Raw genomic sequence first — 16,177 nt, forward strand, 5'->3', positions numbered from 1 at the left:
GCCTGTCATTCCAGCTGCTCAGGAGGCTGAGGCAAGAAGATCACAAGTTCAAAGCCAGCCTCAAGAACTTAGCTGTCTGCCTTAAAATAAAAGAGACAAAGGGCTGAGGATGTAACTGAGTGGTAGAGTGCTTGCCTAGCATGTAGGAGGTCCTGGATTCAATCTCCAGTACCACCAAAAAAAAAAAAAGTTGACAGAAATCAGTCTCTCAGACTGACAGGTACAGCTGAGCAATAAGGCTTAAACAAATGGGCTGGGGATGTGGCTCAAGCAGTAGCGCGCTCGCCTGGAATGCGTGCGGCCCGGGTTCGATCCTCAGCACCACATACAAAACAAAGATGTTGTGTCCGCCGATAATTAAAAAATAAACATTAAAAAGTTCTCTCTCCCTCCCTCTCTCACCCTCTCTCACTCTCTCTTTAAAAAAAAAAAAAAAAAAAGGTTTAAACAATGTTATAACTGGGGAGGGGCATGGATTGGTGGTGCTAGGGATTGAACCCAGTGCCTTGTGCATGCGAGGGAAGCATTCTACCAACTGAGAAACAACCTTTTTTTTTTTTTTTTGGAGCAGGGGTGACAAGGTGATTATAGAAACTTAAAATGATCCACAAATGGCCTGAATGTTTACCTCTAGAAAGTGACAGGGACTGCCACAATCAAGATACAGAAAGGGGCTCATAGCAATAGTAAAAATACAACCAGATGCCCTATGCAGAACAGCCAGGAGACTATGGGTCTGGAAACAGCCTTCATCCCTCTTCCTCAGGCAACTCGAATCAGTAGAGCTGAGGGGATCAGAAGAGAGCAAGGTGGAGGCAGAACAGGAGAGCACGGGTGAGGAAGGTTCTACAGAATGGAGGCAGATGGGCAGGACATCACTGGTGTTTTGGAAGGGCTGAGAGCCCACAGTTGAGTAGCAAGTCCTGCCACTGAAGCTCCAATGACAGGTTAGGCAGAGGGCTCTGGATGCAGACAGGTAGATGTGATCTTGTGGCCCTTGGAGGAGGCTGTAAGCCATGCAAGGCCTGGTTTCCTGGGTGGAGAAAGGCTCCTAACACCCTCTAAGGCTGCTAGAGGGAGCCAAGCACTCCACAGAGGACCCAGCACCTTGAAAGTACTCCTGAATGTGAGTTTAAGTGTCCTGCTGAGGCACAGTCCTGCTACATGGGTGTTTTTCCCTAAATCTTATGCTGTGCTCTTTTTTTTTTTTTTTTTCTGGGTGGTGCTGGGGAATTGCAGGCCTTGTGCATGCAAGGCAAGCACCCTACCAACTGAGCTAAATCCCCAGCCCTGTGCTGTTTCTTGACCTCAAAGAGTCTGTTCACATAAGTCAGCAGTCAGGTATTGACATCCATAAGAGGATATCTATCCAGGGCCTGTGTCTCAGTCCTCAGAGAACTGCCTTCACCCAGGGGGCATACTTCATACAAGAAGTGTGTCCCCCTGGGACACCTCAGCCCACTCCACAGGGCAACAGTGGGGTCTGCACAGGCCTCGCCTCACTGCATCCCTCCCCAAAGGAGACTGGACTGGTCCCGAGCCCTGTGCTCCTGATCACACGTGAGCCAGCAGCTCTTCCTGCCGTCACCCATGGCCCTCTCCTTGCCTCTTTTGGATTTCATAGGACTTTACCAATAATTCTCTCAAAAACACTTTAGGGCTCATCCAGTAAATGATCATTTCTCAGCATCTGCCACACACCAGTTTCTGGGAACATAGAGAAGCCAATCCAGCTGGCAGGTATTGGTCACACTACCATGTAACCAGTATTAACGGGGGCCAAGACACCAGGAGCAGAGGGGGACTCTGCACATCATCCAGCCCAGCTCCCTCAGTGGACAAAGGTGTGGTCTGGGGCCCAAGGAAAGGAAGGGTCACCAGAGAGCAAATGACTGCCTCAGCACTGATCCTAAAGCACCTGAGCCTCTCTGACTAACCACAGCACATGGGTCTCAAGCCCCAGAACAGGGCAGGGAGGGGCTTCAGGTGGGTTCTAGAAGGTGGGCAGGCTGTGTGCTGGGCAGCTCACCTTCCCAAGCTGAGGAAGGCACGCTTGGCGAGGCAGGCCAGGCAGAAGCCTGGGAAAGGACCTGACGTAAGAGACACTGACTAGATTTGTAGATCACAGGCCTGTGCAGAAACAAGCCTGGCTGGAGTCTCTCATGCGGGAATGTCACGCCCACTGGAGCAGGACTGTCCCCATTTCTGACAGGAAGTCTTGGTGTGTGAAAGCCTAGGTCCCCCCAGCATGCCAAGTCTTGGGAAGTCCCCTGGCAGCTGAAGAGTAATGACAATCCTGCTATCCTGCCTGGCCTCCCCACCCAGTGTGATCTGCTCATAGTGACTCTGAAAGTCACAAGTGGTCTGCAGCTCTAGATGCCCCCAGTTTATCTGAGGTTGGTGCTCTCGAAGCACCCAGCCCACGGTCCCCTGCTCTAAGCCCCTCCTTCTGGAAACCCTCCCTGATTCCAGAAGGATCTCAGAGACATTCAGGCAAGTGCTGAACCTGCGTGTGTTGGTCCAGCGAGGTTATCCTCAGCTCAGGAACCCCACACAAGGCAGCTCCATCTCCTTCCACAGCCCAGGCTCCTTGGGGCCTTTGTACAAACTGGTCCCTCTCCCAGGGCTCTCTTACCCCAACTCCATGTGACTGTCTCCCTTCCACTCCTGCAGTTTCATCTCAGCAGATAGTACCTCCTTGACCACTTGTCCTAGAAGACTCCCCTACCTGGTCACTCTGTCCTATTGGCTTCTTTCTTTAACTGGTATATCCACTTTTACTTCTTTTCCTATTAACTGCCTCCTCTCAAGACAATGCTCTCTGAGGGCAGAGGACTAACTGTCATCTATGTGGTATTTCTAGAACCAAACACACTACTAGACACAAGCCAGGGGCTCAGAATGGCTCCCTGACCCACATGGAAGGGATGTCCTTGGGGACAGAGAGGGGTCCAGGTAACAGGCGCCACATCCCTACTGCCTTCTGCTCAACATGAAGCACCTATCACATTATGACCCTTCAATTCCACAGCCATCCTTCCAGGCAGGGAGATATGATTGCTGCTAAATATGTTCCCACTATGATTGTAGGAGAACAATTTAGTAATACTGATCTCAACAGCAAATGAAACTTGAAATACGCAAAGCTCCAATCCAGCCACTCCATTGCTAGAAAGTCTTCTATGGCTATACTCAAAACGTGTGCAGAGCACAGTTACTTATGTCCAGAGATGTGCATCATGATGCTGGATAGAAGAGGAAAAAGCTAGAAGCAACCCAAATCTCTGTTAAAAAGAATATGTCAGCACTGGGGATATGGCTCAATGGTAGAGGGCTTGCCTAGCATGCCCAAAAACCTGGGTTCCATCACCAGCACCACACAAAATAAATACATAAACAATCAAATAAAAAATATGTCAGCATGAAACAGTCTCCAAGATCTAGTGCTAGGTTGAAACATCGGTGTACAACAGTGTACTAGGTGTCCTAGCATGTTAACAGGGGCTGACAGACAAAGTTTCTACCAATGATAGACAAGAAACTATTAACAGTGGTTACCACTTAAGATGTAAACAAGGCAATGTGAATAATTTTTATTCTATGCCTTATTTTGGATTTTTATGTAACAGCTATCAGACCTTTAAATTTTTTTCACTTAATTTTTTTTTTTAAAGAGAGAGAGAGAGAGAGAGGGAATTTAATATTTAGTTTTTTGGCGGACACAACATCTTTGTTTGTATGTGGTGCTGAGGATTGAACCCGGGCCACACGCATGCCACGCAAGCGAGCTATGGCTTGAGCCACATCCCCAGCCCTCACTTAATTGTTTTTTAAATAGATAACCCATCCTTCTCTTTTTTTCTCTCTTTGCAGTACCAAGAATAGAACCCAGGGCGTCATATATGCTAGGCAAGCACTCTACCACTAAGCTACAACTCCAGCTCTTAATTTTTTTTTAATCACAAAATTAAAAAGGTTTTAAGGCTGAGCTAATGGTGAAGTGCTTACCTAGCATGGACCAGGCTTGGGGTTCTATCTCCAGGACCACAACAGGTAGAGGGTGCTTATAAAGGTTCTAAGTCCAGAGAATACAGCCCACACCAAAACTCTGCAGAAGCCAACTGGTTACTCACAGCTCAGGACGATCTGGGCAGCACGGTAGAGCTCCAGGCGACACAAGAGGTCCACCAGCTGCTGGACGGTGGCCTGCCGCATACCCCACCACCAGAGCAGCTCGCGGGTGATGCTCACGCCCTGCACCCGCTCCATGGACTTGATCTTCCGCAGCTGGGTCAGGTCTGGGATCACTTTGGAGGCTGGAGGGTGAGAGAGGATTCTGCTTAAAGTCGGAGCAGAGCAGCAATCCCTCTGAGGGATCCCCACAATAAACTAGCCACTCCCACTATGCAGAGTACTGCCCCACTTGTCATTCTCCACACTGATCCTATTAAATACCAATGGGGACTGGCACATAAGTATCAGATCGGCTGCTGCCCAAGGCAGGAGAAAAATCATAGGATGAGAGACACACAGACAGGAGTCTTGAATGCACGCTGTTTCTTTACTAGGGACAGTCACTTCACCCTCTGGAACCTCAGTGGGGAAGAGAACTCCTCCCACATTCCCTTCTAGAACGGATACCTCACGCAGCAGGGAGTTTCATTCATCCTATTTACTGTGTAGAAGACACTGCATGGCAGAGTTGGGCAGGGTCAGCACGAGGCAGGGCAAGGGAGACCCCTGGAGTTGCCTGCCCTGGCTATCAGGACTCATCCTGCACTTGCAGGACCACAAGAGTAGTTGGCTCCTTAAATTCTGAAGTACCAGACAAAATCTGTAGGAAGCCACTATTGGCTAGTAATCATAAAAATAATGCATTCCTTCTCAATTTTTAGATACAATTAATGGTTGTAAACTAAAGAAAATATGGAACATGCAGGGGATGGGCAAGATATACAGCATCCCACCACCTTCCTCTCTCTTTCTTTCCAAAAATCACCCCCACTATATAAGCATAGCTTTAAGTGTAGTTTGTTTGTTTTTTGTTTGGGGGGAGGGGGCTGGTACTGGGGATTGAACTCAGGGGCACTTGACCAGCCCAATTTTGTATTTTATTTTGAGGCAGAGTCTCACTGAGTTGCTTAATGCCTCATTTTTACTGATGCTGGTTTTGAACTTGTGATCCTCCTGCCTCAGCCTCCAGAGCCACTGGGATTACAGTCGCACACCACTGAGCCCAGTAACTTTTAAGCATAGTTTGTTTTGTTTTTTAATTGAAATTCCTCTTTTTTTTTAAAGAGGGAGGGGGGGAGAGAGAGAGAGAGAGAGAGAGAGAGAGAGAGAGAGAAATTTTTTAATATTTATTTTTTTTTAGTTTTCGGCAGACACAACATCCTCGTTTATATGTGGTGCTGAGGATCGAACCCGGGCCACACGCACGCCAGGCGAGGGCGCTACCGCTTGAGCCACATCCCCAGCCCTTAAGCATAGTTTTTGCCAGATATTTTGTCCAACAGATTCTGAATCCTGTTCTGATAATTTAATAATTTATATAAATTATTAAAAATTTAAAAAATTATGGCATAAACTTTTTTCAAGTTGTTACAGCTCTTCATAAATGGTATTTTAAACCTTTATTTTATTTAATTATTTTTATGTGGTGCTGAGGGTTAAACCCAGTGCTTCAAACATGCTAAGCAAAAGCACTGAGCCACAACTCCAGCCCCATAAATGGCAATTTTAATGGTAAACCACTATTCCACTAAGTTTAATGACTTGAGTCTTTTGTTTTGTTTCATATTTATTTATTTATTTTTAAATATTTTTAGTTGTAGATGGACGCAATACCTTTATTTTGTTTATTTAGTTCTTTTATATGGTGCTAGGGATCAAACCCAATGCCTCATGAATGGTAGGCAAGCGCTCTACAATTGAGCCCCAGCCCCAGCCCTTTTTTTATTTTTTTTATTTGTTTTAATTAGTTATACATACTTCATAGGTGTTTTTTTTTTTTTTGGGGGGGAGCGGGGGTTGGAGGTCACTGAGCCACATCCCCAGCCCTATTTTGTATGTTATTTAGAGACAGAGTCTCACTGGGTTACTTAGTACCTCCTTTTGCTGAGGCTGGCTTTGAACTCATGATCCTCCTGCCTCAGACTCTGGAGCTACTGAGATGACAGGCATGGGTCACCACACCCAGCCCATAGGTTTTAAATAACATTTATTGCAATATGTTATTATAGCTGATCTATTTTATTATTATGTGAAAGAAGCATTTTTTTAAAACTAGGAATAAAACAGCCTGGGAGGTGTGGCTAAGTGGTAGAGTGCTGACCTAGTATGTGCAAGGCCCTGGGTGTGATCCCCAACACCACAGAACAAACAACAAACCTAAGCTTCAGTTCCAGGATTTCAGAAATCATGAAGCAAAAATCTATGTGTACATCAAATCGTTCATTTACTCATTAATCATTCAATAAAATATCATGAAGCCTGTGCTGTATACTAGGTCTGTGACAAACACTAGAGATATTGAAGTGAGTAAACTAAAACCCCATGTGGCTTTTCTATTTGAAAAATATAAAATCAATCCCTGCACAGTGGTGCATGACTGTAATCCCAGAGACTCGGGAGGTTGAGGCAGGAGGATAGCAAGTTTGAGGCCAGCCCCTGCAATTTAGCAAGACCCTCAGTAACTTAGCAAGACCCTGTCTCAAAAAGTAAAAAGGGCTGGGAATCTAACTCAGTGGTAAAGCACCACAAAATTCAAAAAAGAAAATAGAGCCTTGGGGGATCATGGAAAATCTCAGAGTCAGGGAGTGACATTAGATTATAATTCTCTCCTCTCTGGGAGATGAGGAAGAGCTCTGATGGCCTCCCGCAGAAAAAAAGCCCCCAGGAGAAGTGCCCAGTTAGGAACGGAAAGTTTTGGAGTTATAACTTTAGTCACTGGAAATCCCAGGCCAGAATCCAGGTTGGTAGGAAGTGATGTCAGTGGGGACAGAAGCTGCTTCCAGCCTACAAAGAGTAGAGGGAAGAGGAAGGAACCCTGTTCCAGCACACCCCTTCCCTACACAATGCTACTGTCATGTGCTCACCTCCCACCCATGGGGTGGGGCATGTCGTGGGAAAGACAAGCCTACACTGCCACTGTGGCTGCTGGCAGTAGAAACTCAGCCTCTGCTCTCACTCTCCCTCTCTGGGACGCACTTTCCTCCCCTGCTAATCCAGGAGAAACAGGAATTAAACTCTGGGGTTCTTCCAGCTTGAACTTCTTTTTTCTTTTTCTTTCCTTTTGTTCTTTCATGGCACTGGATGGAGCCTTGCGTGTGCAGGGAGAGGGCTCTGCTGTCCCAGCCTCCAGCTTAGACATTTAAGTTTCCAAGAATGTGACGTATCTTAAGGTATTGGCCCATCAGCCTTTACCCACACCCGTGAAAAGGGGTCAGGACAGGGCAGAGATCTTGAGAGGTGAGTCACTACCGAGGGCTTCTGCTAAGTCACAGGTTTTTTTTATTTTTTCTTCTCAACACCTGGTCACTGTAGGACCTTAGGAAAACAGAAGAAATCAAAGTATCCACAATCTAACCACCTACAGACCCTGAGAAAACCACTGGTAACATTTTTGCATCCTTTAGTCTAGACCTTTTCCTATAGATAAAAAAAAACATGTGGGGGCTAAGGCTATAGCTCAGTGGCAGAGCATTTGCCTAGCATGCATGAGGCACTAGGTTCCATCCTCAGCACCACATCAAAAAAATAAATAAATAAGGGCTGGGGCTGTAGCCCAGTGGCAGAGTCCTTGCCTAGCATGTGTGAGGCACTGGGATCAATAATCAGCACCACATAAAAATAAACAAATAAAATAAAGGCATTCTGTCCATCTACAACTACAAAACAAAATTTTTTAAATAAAATAAAATAAAGGCATTCTGTCTATCTACAACTAAAAAAAAAATAACATATGCATATGTGCTATAGTTTACAAATGTGTCTCAAGGCCTGGTCCCAGCTGGGCGCCTTCAGGAGGTGGTGCAAACCTAAAGTGAGGCTTAGAAGAAGGTGTTCTGATCACTAGAGACTGTGCCATTAAAGAAGATAACGGGACCCCAAACCCTTTCCTCTTCCCCCCCTCTTTCACTTCCTGGCCACTTAAGTAAGCAGCTTACTTGGTCACAGGCTCTGCACCAAGATGTGCTGCCTCAGACCCAAAAAAATGGGCCAACTGACCATGGACTACAATCTCTGAAAACATGAGTTAAAATAAATTTTTCTACTTCCAAGTGGATTATTTCAGGCACTTGTCATAGTGACACCAAGAGTGAGCAGGACAGTACAGAAATGGTGCAGAGGCCAAACCCTGGTTCCAAGGCCAGATGTGAACCCAAGCTGTGCATCTGGGGAAGGCCCTTCACCTCTCTCCGGCCTCAGCTTCCTTATCTGCTGAACAAGATCTAGATGAGCTCTAAAAACAGAAATGCTTGGAGTAGAGCTTGTCACAGAGAAAAGATGACACAAATGGGGGCTGTGATTGTGGCTCAGTGGCACAGCGCTTGCCTAGCAGGTGTGAGGCACTGGGTTCAAGCTTCAGGACCACATCAAAATAAATAAATAATAAAAGAGAGGTATTTCATCCATCTACAACTTAAAAAAAAAAAAAAAGACAGAGCGAGAGAGAGATGACAAGTGTCAAGCAACCTTGTCATCTAGTCAATGAGGAATCCCATGTGGAGACCATCACGCTGTCCCTCCATATTCAAGATCTTGAATCCCGTGGAAACCTGGCCTATCCTCAAAGGCCTCAGCAAGGATGGCACAGCCTCCTGAAATGTCCTGTTCCAGCGTCAAATGCCCTTGCTCCAGACCAACTAGACGTCCTTGGGTGGAGGAAGGGGAAGCCCCAAGGACCTCTGCACCCATGGCATCCCTCTACCGCTCCATGACTCTGTGAGGGCAGCATTACGGAGGAGGAAAATAAGGGCTCAGACAGGCCTGAAGTCACACAGCTGGGCGAGGCAGCGCAGGCTGTGCACAGGCCTGGCACAGCGAACAAGGTGGTCACTAAAAAGCTTCTCATCCCCAGCCCCACTGCACATAGCCTCAAGGGTGAAATTATAAGTTGCCGACTTTACACGAACTCAGATTCCAACATTTCTTTCTTTCTTTCTTTTTTATTTTTTTAAATACTTATTTTTTAGTTTTAAGGTGGACACAATATCTTTATTTTACATTTATGTGGTGCTGAGGATCCAACCCAGTGCCTCATGCATGCTAGGTGAGCGCTCTACCACTGAGCCACAATCCCAGCCCCCAGCATTTATTTCTTCAACAGCAAAAAGGGCCACAACTGCAATCACAGAGAAACAATCAAGAGGCAACAGATGTCAAATCCAGAAGAACATACATATTTGTGACTGTGGGAGTTTCAACTTCACTTTAGAATTCTTCCTACACCCCCACACCCTCCTCCCAGGATCACAATCATCTCAGAGAGAGACTCTCTGTTTCTAAAATGACTCATGTCAGCAAAGACTTTTTAGGATTGGAGGGACTTGCTCATGTCACTAATGAGGAAACCTGAGTCCCGAGACCCAGAGAGAGCAAGTGACTGGGTTGCACAATCAGCACCCAATCAGTGACCTCTGACCCCAAACAGCCAGCCAGCCATGGGCTCAAAGCAGTCTCTGCAGGGTGAGAAGCATGTCATGGGTCCTGCTCTGGGAAATATGGAAGTGAACTAAACAGGCAAGGTCCCTGCCCTGGTGGCATTTTTATCTCATGGGGACAGACCAACATAAACATATCAGGAGTAAGGTAATACACAGCTCACTGAGTGGAATGGAGGAAATGAAACACACAATAGACTAAAGAGCTCGGGGGGTGGGCAGAAAAGGCCTCTCCAAGTGAGCTGACCCACAGGGCAATGGCCAACAGAATAATGCCCACCCCAAAGACATCAGTGTCTCAAACCCTCAGATCTGGGTGAGTGTAGTACCCAGTATGGCAAAGAAACTTCATAGATGGGATCAAGTGAGGATTCAGAGATGAGGGGATCATCCTGGATAACCTGGATCAGCCCAGTGTGATTCCCAGGATCCTCAAAGAGGGAGGCAGAGTATAAGATTCAGAGAAGTGATGACAAAACAGAAGCTGAACGGGCTGGGGATGTGGCTCAAGTGGTAGCGCGCTCGTCTGGCATGCGTGCAGCCCGGGTTCGATCCTCAGCACCACATACAAACAAAGATGTTGTGTCTGCCAAAAACTAAGAAATAAAATATTTAAAAAAAAAAAAAAAAAAAAAAAAACAGAAGCTGGAAAGAGATCTGAAGATACTGCACAGCCGAGCTAGGGCTGGGGCTTAGAGGCAGAGTGCTTGCCTAGCATATGTGAGGCACTGGGTTCGATCCTTGGCACCACATAAAAATAAACAAATAAAGGCACTCTGTCCATTTACAACTATAAAAAGAAATTTTTTTAAAAAAACACTGCACTGCTGACTTTGAAGACAGAGGGAGGGGCCATGAACCAAAAGATACCTCCAGAATCGTAAGATATAAATTTGTGCAGTTCTGAATTACCATTCAAATGTGGTAACTTGTTTTACCAACAAGAGGAAAATAATACAGACTAGAACACCAGGCATAGAAAAGGCAGGGAGGGAGAACTAAATGCAAAGACCCTGAGTAGTCTGGACAGAGGAGGCCCTTGAGGCTGAGGCAGGGGGAACAGGGAGTGGAAGGAAAGGTCAGAGGGGCTGGAGCTGGCAAGTCAGGTGAGGAGGGTAGACTACATCCTCATTTCCTGTGGGAAATTCTGGTATCTCCAGGGGCTGCAAACCCAGAGGTATTCCCAAAGATGTAAGAATGGCTGATAAGCAGGTGAAAAGATGCTCAACAGCACTGGTCACAAGGGAAATGCAAATTAAAACCACAGCAAGATGCTACCTCACACCTGCTCAGCGGGCAGGATGGCAAACAAGAGAGGGACCCTAACAGGTTGGCCAGGACTCAGAGAAATCCCAACCCTCTGACCCTGCTGGTAAGAATGTGAATTGGTTCAGCCACTCTGAAAACAATCTGGCAGTTCCTCCAATGGTTCAAAAGAATTAACATATGACTCAATAATTCCACTCCTGGGTATGTACTGCATAGACAAACGGAAACGAAAACACATGTCCACACTCACTTATACAAACATCCAAAGACATTTTTCATAATTGCCAAAAAGTGGAAAGAACCCAAATTCCCATCAACTAGCAAAAGGATAAATTAATGTAGTACTTTCATACAATGAAATATCACTTACTACTATTATTATTATATTAGGTACTGAGGATTGAACCCAGAAGCAATTAACCACTGAGCCCTAGCTGTTTCTTTTTTTATTTTGAGACCAGGTGTCACTTAGTTGCTGAGGTTGGCCTCCAACCTGCCATCCTCCTGCCTTACCCTCCTGAGTCGCGGGATTACAGGCATGCATCCCTGTACCCCCACATTGTTTAGTGTTTGTTTTGTGGGGTTCTTTGTTTGTTTGTCTTGATACCAGGAATTGAACCCAGGGGCACTTAACATTGAGCCACATCCCCAGCCACGTTTTTTCTTTTTTCTTTTGAGACAGGGTCTCACTAAATTGCATAGGGCCTTGCTAAATTGCAGAGGTTGGCTTTGAACTTGTGATCCTCCCCCGTCAGCCTTCCAAGTCTACTAGGATGATAGGTTTGTGCCTTGCCCAGCAACATTATTTTTGTTTTAAAAAGAAATTGAGGGTGTAGCTCAGTGGCAGAGTGCTTGCTTAGCATATCAAAGCCCTGGGTTCTATCCCCAGCACTGCAATTAAAAAAAAGAAAGAGAGGTTGGGACTGGGGCTCAGTGGCAGAGCACTTGCCTCATGAGCATGAGGCACTGGGTTCGATCCTCAGCACTACATAAAATAAATAAATAAAATAAAGATATTGTGTCCATCTACAACTAAATGAAGTCAATCACAAAGGACAATGAATACTGCATGATTCCATTTACATGAAATATCCAGAATAGGCATATTGGAGAAAAATGAGGGAGGGGTTTAGAGTGACATTTAAGGGGTACAGGGTTTCTTCTGCAGTAATAGAAATGTTCTGAGACTGTGGAGAATGCCACTGCTCTGTACCCTCTACTTTTTTTTTTTTTTAGTTGTAGTTGGACACAATATAATAAAATTTATAAATAAATAAAATTTATAAATAAATAAAATTTATTTTTATGTGGTGCTGAGGATGGAACCCAGGGCCTCACACTTGCTAGGCAAGCACTCTACCGCTGAGTCACAATCCCAGGCCCCCTCTACTCCTTAAATGGGTGAATTGTATGGTATGTGAATTATGCCTTTTTTATTTATTTATCTTTGCTTTTGGTGCTGGGACTGAACCCAGGACCTCACATCCACAAAGTACATGTTCTACCTTTTAAGATATGCTCCAGCTCTGTGAACTGTATGGCTAGATTTTTGTTTTATTTGTTTGTTTTGGTACTAGGGATTGAACCTGGGGTGCTTTACCACTGAACTACATCCCCTTTTTATTTTGAGACAGGGCCTTGTTAAATTGCTGAGGCTGGCTTCAAACTTGTGATCCTCCTGCCTCAGCCTCCCAAATCGCAGGGTTTACAGGTATGAACTATTGCTCCCAGCTTTTTTTTTTTTAAATCATACAGTGCCTTCTAAATTAATTTCCTAGAAAGATAAGTTATTCTATTGCTTATAATTAAGAGCTGGGCTAATGTGGAAGAAATCAGAGGAAGTCCCACCCACAGTTGGTCACTGACCAGGAAACATTCAAATAAAGTCACCCAAGAAATGGGACACTGAGTCACCTAAAAAATTAGGTGCAAGACATTCTCACGGACTGCAAATTGGTGGAAATATAGAAAGCAGTATGGAGATTCCTTGGAAAACTGGGAATGAAACCACCATTTGACCCAGAAATCCCACTCCTCAGTCTATACCCAAAGGACTTTTAAAAAGCATACTACAGGCACACAGCCACATCAATATTTATAGCAGCACAATTCACAATAGCTAAACATGGAACCAACCTAGATGCCGCTCAGTAGATGAATGTATTTAAAAATGTGGCATATATACACAATGGAATACACTCAAATAAAAGAGAATAAAATCATGGCATTTTCAGGTAAATGGATGGCATTGGAGGAAATAATGCTAAGTGAAGTTAGCCAATCCCAAAAAAACAAGTGCTGAATGTTTTCTCTGATATAAGGTGACTGACCCATAATGGGGGGGGGGGGGTATGGGAGGAATAGACGAACTCTAGATAAGGCAGAGGGATGGGAAGGGAAGGGAGGGGGCAGGGGGTTAGCAAAGATGGTGGGATATGATAGACATCATTATCCAAAGTACATGTATAAAGACATGAATTGGTGTGAACATACTTTATATACAAACAGAGATATGAAAAATTGTGCCCTATATGTAATGAAAATTATAATGCATTCCACTGTCCTGTATTTAAAAAATAAAATCAATTAAATATTTTTTTAAAAAAGACATTCTCACAGGTTCTCTGAGCCTCAGGCAGAGTTTGCAAAGAAGGGAAACAGAAGACTGAGCAACAGGGAAGGGAAAGACATCTCCCCATCCTAGGTGTGGTATCTACATCATTTTACCTTATGCATTTTCTGCTTTTCAAGTAATGATAGCTAAATAAAAATACATGCTACAAATAAAAACTTCTATCCATATTGTTCAAGATTATTGCCTGGCAAGGGGAAATTAGTGTGGTACATTTGGGGGGGGTGTACTAGCATAGCAATGTATAATGAAAGCACAAAGTGGAGATTTTTGAAAGATACATACACATATATAAATATGTCTACAAAAACGACCAGGTTGAACATCCCTAGCAGGCTGCTGGCACAGTAAGAAGCCAAGAAACATCAGCTGCTATTGTGACTTCCTGCACCAACTACTCGGGATGGTTATCTCTGAGAGGCAGTCTGAGCTAATCTTTTTGTTGCTTGTTTCCCACAGTATTTTACAGTGGGTACGTATTATTTTTACTGGGTTAAAACAGGGTTCCTGAACCTCAGCACCATTCACACTTTGGGTTGGATGTTGCTAGATACCAATGTCCCTGGTGTTTATCCACTGCACTTACCAAGTTGTGACAAACAAGTTCTCCAGACATTAGCAGTGTCCCCTAGTGTGTGAAAGTGCCCCTGATTGAAAACCACTAGATTAAAATACGAGTTATTTCTTTTGTTGATTTCTTTTTTTCTTTTTTTTTAATTTTTTTATTTTTTACTGAGGATGGAACCCAGGGCCTAGCATTTCTAGGCAAGTGCTCTACCACTGACCTGCACCCCCAGCCCTAAAATATACAATCTGTTCAATCTGGATGGATAACACATACATGTTCATTTTATTATTATTTTGACTGTGTGTGTGTGTGTGTGTGTATACACACAGCACATATGTAGTATATATGTTTTTGGATAAATGGTGTATTTTATAATCTAAAAATTTTAATTAAAACACATAACTAGGGGAATTATGGCTCAGCGCTAGAGTGCTTGCCTAGCACAAGGTTCGATTCTCAGCACCACATAAAAATAAAATAAAGATATTGTGTCCAATTACAACTAAAAAATAAATATTAAAAAATAAATAAAATATATAACTATATTTTAAGCAAAGAGAGAACAGTAGAGAAAAAGGACCAACAGATGGAAGGCAGGGAAGGTGGAGGGAAGTATTTGGGGATTGTGATATTAGCCAAATTATATTGTCACAGTGTGTGCATGTACAAATATGAAACAACAAACCCCATCATTATGTATAACTATAATACACCAATAAAAAAGTGTGGAAAGAAAAAAAATTATGTGACAGTATTTTAAAAATTAGGTGCCACCTGGACAGTGATTTAAATCATATAGCCAAGAATAACAATTGTTCTTTTCACTTCCTTATAAGACTACCACTAGTGTTGCGTGCTCTCTATACAGTATTTTCCTCCCTTAGAACAACTTTAAGAGCAGCTGTAACAAACCGTCTCCAGGTCCCACAGCTGACAAGTGAAAGAGGCTGGAAGCTGAGCCCATCACGCACGCATCCTCTCCCTAGCTGCCAGGGCTCTCGGCCAATCATAAGCCACAAACAACAAGCAAAACCCAACGAGGATTTACAAGGTGGTGAGCCCCGGCTCCCAATCCCACCCACTCCGCCACTGGGCCACCCCTGGGCAAGTTCCTCTGCCTCATCTGCGACACACAGGGTGAGGAGGACGCACTTCCCGGGCCGTGTGCCGGGATTAGACAGAGCAGAGCGCCCGTCTCGGAGGAAGCGCTCCGTAACTGTCGTTTGCCTGTAAACTGTAAAAGCAAGGTAGAGGCGATGACCACCCAACGACAGCCTTGTGACACAAGTCTTCAAAGGCCACCCTACTTTCCAGAAGGCTAAAAGGAGGTACACAGGGCCACACGGCGAGGCCGGGGTACAGAAATCTCAGCCGCCGACCCGAGTCCCGGCTGGAGTGCCCCATGCGGCGGCTCACAGCCGCCCGGGGCCCCACTCACCGAACTGCATCCAGTCCCAGTCGCTGAGTGTGTCCATGTTGCGACATAGGTCGTCCAGCACCCAGGCGGGCAGCTGGTAGATGTAGCAGGCCATGTCAGGCTGGCCGGCGGGCCCCAGAGAGACTGTGTCGCGAGCCGCGGATGCCACGGCTCCGGCTTTAGGAGCGAGGGCCGCGCGGGAAGTGGGCGGGGCGCGCCGGCCGCCACCGCCCCCCAGCGGTCACCAGCGGCACAGCTCGCTCTTGCGTAGACTAGCGGGAGGGGCCGCGCGGCGGGGAGAAAGTGAGGCCCCGCGAGAAGGGGCACCGGCCGCGTAGGCATTCCGTGACAGCCACGGGAAGCCTTATAGGTCCATTTCCAGGGCTTTGGGCACTACACCGCCTCATGCATTCAGGAGGCTGAGGCAGGAGAATCGCAAGTTGGAAGCCAGCCTCAGCAATTAAGCAAGACCCTGTCTCAAAGTTAAAAAAAAAGAAAAGAAAAAAGGACTATGGATGCAGCTCAGTGGTACAGTGCCCCGAGGTTCAATCCTCAGTACCAAAATTGTCTTTACATGAACGAAGTAGGAGGAACAGAATTTATACTAATAATAGCTAATATTTATT

General features: G+C 45.3%; 1 protein-coding gene across 2 annotated transcripts in view; it reads right to left on the bottom strand.

The window, feature by feature from the left end:
* The window catches only part of Irak2 (interleukin 1 receptor associated kinase 2), a 56,255-nt gene extending 40,535 nt beyond the window's left edge, over positions 1-15,720 (bottom strand). For both annotated transcript variants that reach the window (XM_076841052.1, XM_076841051.1), the window contains exons 1-2: positions 15,573-15,720; positions 4,134-4,316 (exon numbers count right to left, since the gene is read on the bottom strand). In XM_076841052.1, coding sequence (XP_076697167.1) covers positions 4,134-4,316; positions 15,573-15,666 — 277 coding nt within the window. In that variant the 5' untranslated portion in view covers positions 15,667-15,720. The remainder of the gene's footprint in view (positions 1-4,133; positions 4,317-15,572) is intronic.
* Positions 15,721-16,177: the final 457 nt, after the last annotated feature.

This window comes from Callospermophilus lateralis, chromosome 20 (genome assembly GCF_048772815.1).
Source record: "Callospermophilus lateralis isolate mCalLat2 chromosome 20, mCalLat2.hap1, whole genome shotgun sequence".
Taxonomy (NCBI): domain Eukaryota; kingdom Metazoa; phylum Chordata; class Mammalia; order Rodentia; family Sciuridae; genus Callospermophilus; species Callospermophilus lateralis.